At 48.7% G+C, this 6,571-nt stretch overlaps 1 protein-coding gene across 1 annotated transcript in view; it reads right to left on the bottom strand.

Moving 5' to 3' along the window:
• Positions 1 to 2,794, bottom strand: part of ITIH5 (inter-alpha-trypsin inhibitor heavy chain family member 5) — a 78,155-nt gene extending 75,361 nt beyond the window's left edge. Inside the window, exon 1 of the mRNA XM_015425098.1 lies at positions 2,612 to 2,794. Within this exon, the coding sequence (XP_015280584.1) occupies positions 2,612 to 2,731 (120 nt within the window). The 5' untranslated portion in view covers positions 2,732 to 2,794. The remainder of the gene's footprint in view (positions 1 to 2,611) is intronic.
• Between the last annotated feature and the right edge of the window lie 3,777 nt (positions 2,795 to 6,571).

The raw sequence follows: 6,571 nt of genomic DNA, 5'->3' as shown, positions 1-6,571 counted from the left end.
CTTACAAACTCCTTTCCCTTCCCCTCCCCACAACAGGCACCCTGTGAGGTAAAAGAAGAAGAAGAAGAGATTGGATTTATACCCCGCCCTTCACTACCCGAAGGAGTCTCAGAGCGGCTTACAAACTCCTTTCCCTTCCCCTCCCCACCACAGACACCCTGTGAGGTAAAAGAAGAAGAAGAGGAGATTGGATTTATACTCCGCCCTTCACTACCCAAAGGAATCTCAGAGCGGCTTACAAACTCCTTTCCCTTTCCCTCCCCATAACAGACACCCTGTGAGGCAGGTGGGGCTCAGAGAGCTCTGACAGAAACTGCTCTTTTTTCAAGAACAGCTCTTATCAGAACTACGGCTTGCCCAAGGTCATCCAGCAGCAGGTGCAAGTGGAGGAGTGGGGAATCAAATCCGGTTCTCCCAGATTATAGCCCGCACACCTAACCACTACACCAAACTGGCTAATTCCTCATGAACTCCCTGGATTTTTTTCGTTCCGTCGGCGTTCGTGAAGTCCAGAAGTCCACAGTAACCTCTGCCCTTTACATTCCTTTATGCCAGACCCCGAAAGAAGCGCAGGGAATCTTTGAGGCGACAAGGAGGCAAGTTGGAAAAGCGACAAAACGTTCCAAGGATGTTACACTAAAATCGCACAAGAGGGGAAACCGGGTTGCAACTTTGAAACAGACAGACGTTCCACATCCCGGAAAGCTGAGGACAGAAAACGTTATACCAAGGCACGTCCCGTCCACTGCCTCTGGAACATACTCCAGGAAGAGAAAGGAACAACTATTTATTCCCAGGGCCTTTTACTCCCAGATACACTGCACCTGAAAATGGAGGTTCCATTTTGCTAACTCCTGCCTATAGGAACTCGTGTTTAATGACATCTGTCCGATTCAGGGGTGTTCTTTGGGCAGACTTGTACAATCTGGACCCCTGAGAGATAAAGCACCGTGACCCTTTAATAGCAGCCCAAAACCCAGAATTTTATACCTTGGTCTCCCAGCTCCTAGTCTAACCACTCCAGCTGCATAATGTCTACAGGAAAGTGCCAAAGGGAAGAGGGATTTTTCTAGGTTTATCTTTTCCCTGTTGAAATTTTGCAGAAACAGGAGAAGATTACCTGGAGAAACTTCCTTTCTTGGTAACTCTTAAAAAGTTCTGAGACTGGCAAAGCAATATTTAAAGAAGCATTAGCTCCACGTCAGAAATCTTTTCTCAGTCTCTGACGAAGGGAGCTTTGACTCTTGAACGCTTACGCCCTGGGGAATCTTGTTGGTCTTTCGGGAGATACCAGACTCAAACTTCCCTTTCTCCATGTTTAGGGAAGATTGCCACCTTATCAATCCACTCTGCTCCTCTGCTTTTAACAGCAGCCTGTTCGATAAGCAACTCCTTGTCTTTGGCTATCATGCCAGGAAAAACTTCACAGGCTAAATCACAGTGCGTTGGACGGCAATTAAAAAGCTTGTTCTGCGGCCCTTCGCTGCAAACTGGTTACATAAGCCTGCCACAGATTCATTATCAAGGCATTTTTAGGGATGCCAGCCTCCAGGCGGGACCAGGGCAGTGTTCCCTCTGAGCTGAGTTAGTGTGCGGTAGCTCACCGTTTTTGAACCTCCAGCTCACACGTTTTTGTCTCGGCTCAGGAAGGACGACTCCCGAGCAAACTAATTTTATGTAGCAGCCAAATTGCTCGCTCACGACTTTAATGCCGGTAGCTCCCAAAGTAGAATTCTGGCTCACAAGACTCCACAGCTTTGAGGGAGCATTGGATAGAAGGAGAAGGAGAAGAAGAAGAAAGAGAAGAAAGAGAAGAAGGAGAAGGAGGAGAGGAGGAGGAGGAGGAGATTGGATTAGTGTTCCCTCTAAGCTGAGTTAGTGTGAGGTAGCTCACAGTTTTTGAGCCTCCGGCTCACACGTTTTTGTCTCGGCTCAGGAAGGACGGCTCCCCAGCAAACTAATTTTATGCAGCAGCCCAATCGCTCGCTCACGACTTTAATGCCGGTAGCTCACAAAGTAGAATTTTGGCTCAGAAGACTCCACAGTTTTGAGGGAGCATTGGATAGAAGGAGAAGGGGAAGAAAGAGAAGAAGAAAGAGAAGAAGGAGAGGAGGAGGAGGAGGAGGAGGAGGAGGAGATTGGATTAGTGTTCCCTCTAAGCTGAGTTAGTGTGAGCTAGCTCACAGTTTTTGAGCCTCCAGCTCACACGTTTTTGTCTCGGCTCAGGAAGGACGCCTCCAGAGCAAATTGACTGATGCAGGAGCCCAATCGCTCGCTCACGACTTCAATGCCGGTCGCTCACAAAGCAGAATTTTTGCTCACAGCACTCCACAGCTTAGAGGGAGCATTGGACCTGGGTGATCCCCTGGAATTACAGCTCCTCTCCAGACGACAGAGCTGAGTTCCCCCGGGGGGGGGGGAATGGGTGCCTTGGAGGGTGAGCTCCCTGGCATTGTACCCTGCTGAGGTCCCTCCCTGGCCCCCCCGGGCTCCACCCCCAAATCTCCAGGAGTTTCCCAACCTGGGTCTGGCAACCCTACTCCCCCATCCCCTGCCGGTGGCCGGAGGAGACCTGGCAACCCAACGGTGGGCGATATTTTAAAAAACTTACGTTGTCGATGAGGCTGTAGTCTAGAATCTCAGCCTCCTCCAGTTCCCTGGCTAAGAATTCAGGGTCCTGCTGTCCGTGAATGGCCGACAGGCCGCAACAGAGGCACACCCACAGGAGCATGGTGACCAGAAAGCCCCCCTCCAGAGCCCCCTTGCCCCTCCAGCGGGGAGAAAGTGGAAAGGCTTCCTGATCCCTGCAGCCGGCCGCTGCGTAGGGCTCGCTGAGAGGGGGAAAGCTCTCTGACAGGAGTCGGCTTGGCTGCCTGCCTCACCCTTCCCTCCGCCTCCGGATCAGCCCCTTTGCCAGAGTTCACAGCCAAGGTTGGGATTTCCTCGCTCTCCCTTAATTTTGCTGGGGGGGGGGAGGGAGGGAGGGAGGGAGGAATGCTGCTGGATTCTCTGATCTGCCTGGCATTTCTTCCCTCTTCCCGTCCACAGGGGGTTCATTTCACCCCCTAAATGTGTTTTTGAGGACCAGGGGGAGAGCCCTGGATCGCATCAAGGAGGAAGAAGAAGAAGAAGAAGAGGAGGAGGAGGAGGAGGAAGAGGAAGAGGAAGAGGAAGAGGAAGAGGAAGAGGAAGAGGAAGAGGAAGAGGAAGAGGAAGAGGAAGAAGAAGAAGAAGAAGAAGAAGAAGAAGAAGAAGAAGAAGAAGAAGAAGAAGAAGAAGAAGAAGAAGAAGAAGAAGAAGAAGAGGGTGCCACTGAGCCAGTCAGCCAGTTTTTATTCGGTACATAACCAGCACAATTCAGTTAAAACCGTTTAAAATCTCTAGGGTTCATTTATAAAACATTTATAAACCAATCTGCACTCATTTCAGTCTTATCTGAGGCCCTTTGGTTGTGAAGGTAAAGGTAAAGGTTCCCTTGCTCGAAAGCCAGTCGAGTCCGACTCTAGGGTTGCAGTTCTTGCTTTCGAACTGCTAGGTTGGCAGGAGCTGGAACTAGAGATGGGAGCTCACTCCGTCATGCGGCACCCGGGTCTCGAACTGCTGAACTACTGACCTTCCACAGCCTGCAGTTCAGCGTCTTAACCACTTGAGCCACCGGAGCTCCTCAGCCACCGCAGCCCCTCCCCTTTGGTTGAACTACATATAAATACCTATAATTCCAAATTATGGAATATGTACACAATGGCAAAAATACATATACAGTCCAGAGTTCCCTCTAAGGTGAGTTAGTGTGAGCCGGCTCACAGGTTTTTCACCTCCGGCTGGCACATTTTTTAGCTCAGGAAGGGATGGCTCCAGAGCAAACTCATTTATGCAGCAGCCGAGTTGCTCACTCACAACTTTAGTGCCAGTAGCTCACAAAGTAGAATTCTTTGCTCACAAGACTCCACAGCTTGGAGGGAACACTGATATACACCCTCTCCCGAGTCTGATTTTGTTTCTGTTTGGTTTCCTGTCTTAGAACATTTATCTCAACAAGAGGAAGTACCGAGTATAATTGATAAGTTACACCTTTGGTAATGTGTTCTCTGTTTATCACAGTTTGTGAGCATATGTTTTGCATAATGTCCTTTGTTCTGCCTGCTATGTAATATATGTTTTTTTTAAAAAAAAGTTTAATAAAAAATTGTTTAAATTGAATACATATAAAGGTAAAGGTGAAGGTTCCCTTGCTCGAAAGCCAGTCGAGTCCGACTCTAGGGTTGCGGTGCTCATCTCCATTTCAAAGCCGAAGAGCCAGCGCTGTCCGAAGACATTTCCGTGGTCATGTGGCCGGCATGACGAAACACCGAGGCGCACGGAACGCTGTTACCTTCCCACCGAAGCAGTACCTATTTAAAGTAAAGATAAAGGTTTCCCTTGCTCGAAAGCCAGTCGAATCCGGCTCTAGGGTTGCGGTGCTCATCTCCGTTTCCAAACCGAAGAGCCAGCGCTGTCTGAAGACGTTTCCGTGGTCATGTGGCCAGCTTGACTAAACACCAAGGCTCACAGAACGCTGTTACCTTCCCACCGGTGGTACCTATTTATCTACTTGCAATTTCTTGCTTTCGAACTGCTAGGTTCGAATACATATAAATACCTATAAATTACATTATAGACAAAATGAAATCCATCCAACGCGCTTCCTATTTGGTCTGCTTCAGTTCTTGACTTGATCCTTTCGGATTCTATAAGCTATCGCCAGAAGCCTAGCGCACAGATGAGAGAGAGAGGAGGATTGGGATCCGATAGAAATTTCTTGCTTCTCTCCGCATCTGGATACCCAAGGAACTTCCCTAATAGGGGCTGAAGAAACTTTACTCGAATTTCTTTATCGTACACGCAATGCAATAATGTTTGTTCCATTGTCTCTACTTTTCCTGAACCACGAGGACATATCCGCTGCGTCATTGGCACCTTTTTATACCGGCCCTGTACGACTGCTGGTGGGGAAACTATTGCATCCGGCCATAGAAAAAGCCCTGCGATAAGATGGAATTTCTTTTTCTTTCTTTTTATAAAATTTTTAATTGCTTTTATTCTAAAAACTACACAGACATCAAAGGAAGGGGTAACTAATATCGACAGGAGAAAGAAAAGAAAACTACTACTAAGAACCCAAGCAGCAGTGGTCAACAAGTTTAACAATGCTTATAATAACATTTCACTTGGAACACCTTTGTTGCAATGAATAGTAAGGTGTATACATTTATCAGATGATAATACATCGTGGTTTTAACTAGAGTTAGGGTTGCCAAGTCAATTTTTCTTACCGGCGGGGTGCACTTTGCGCATGCACGCCACCAGCACGTCACTGGAAGTGACGCGCGACATCGTTCACGTTGAAGGCGTGGCCCTGAGTTTTCCCTCCGACGATCGGGGCCACGCCCCCAATGTGATTGACATGGTTGTGTCACCTCTGGTGACGCAGCCACGCTGCGCTTCGAGGGGTGAAGTCCCCCCCGGGGCCCAATTCCACGGCGGTGGGAATCGGGCCTCCGAAGTGGGGGTTTACCTGCCCCCACTTGGCAGCCCGAACTAGAGTCAGAGTGGCCAAGTAATCTAACACTTTTAATTAGGTTTAAGTCACAGATATATGTCTTTAAAATGTTATCATTTTTGCTTCTAAAGTCAGCTTCTGTATTGATTCTGGGAGTTTAGGAGTCCTAAAACAGTTTCTTCTTCAAGTGGTGTAGAAATATCGCTTCCATGATTGCTCACCTCGCGTTCCTCTTCTGCTGTTCCATCTTCTTCTATTATAGTCCAGGCCATCCACAGAGTGTCGATTGTTTCTAGAGAAACGAAGTCAATTTTTTGTATAATATCCTCTTTATAAAATATCTTTGAGTAAGCCTCACAAGGATTTCACCGGATGGAATCTCGAGGCGTGAGCACGTGAAGAGTGCTGGCGTCGCTACCGTCACCGTCGCCAGTTCACAGTTAAGGGGGAGGGCTTCCAAGTCAGCCGGTTTGACTCCCGGCGCCTCTTCTGTGTAGCAATGAGCTACTGCAAGGTCTGACCTGGGTGGCCCAGGCTCGGCCCGATCTCCTCAGGTCTCGTGAAGCTAAGCAGGGTCGGCTCTAGTCAGTACTTGGATGGGAGACCGCCAAGGAAGTCCAGAGTTCCTACGCAGAGGCAGGCAGTGGTGAATCACTAGATGTCTCCTGCCTTGAACACCCCATGAGGGGTTACTGTACTGTACATGAGGGGTTACTGCTGCTTTCCAACGCCACCTCCTACGCCCATCACCACCAGGCCCTGAAGTTCAAGTGAAAATGCCTGTTCTCTTCTGCTGTCTTGCTTGGGAAATCAGGGTGTCAGGCCTGTGAGGAAAAGAAGTCATGTCCTTTTTCTCCATTCCTACTTTACAGGGTTGTCGGCATGGTAAGATGGGACGATTCTGTAAAGCTGCACTGACCTCTTGGGAAGATAGATCAAGATGGGCAGCCGTGTTAGTCTGTCTGTAGCAGCAGAAAAGAGCAAGAGACCAGGAGCACCTTAAAGACTAACAAAATCTGTGGCAGGGGAGGA

This window comes from Gekko japonicus, unplaced genomic scaffold (assembly GCF_001447785.1).
Source record: "Gekko japonicus isolate JY-2015 unplaced genomic scaffold, Gekko_japonicus_V1.1 scaffold3155, whole genome shotgun sequence".
NCBI lineage: Eukaryota > Metazoa > Chordata > Lepidosauria > Squamata > Gekkonidae > Gekko > Gekko japonicus.
The sequence above is the reverse complement of the archived record's forward strand: the minus strand, read 5'-3'. Positions and strand labels throughout refer to the sequence as shown.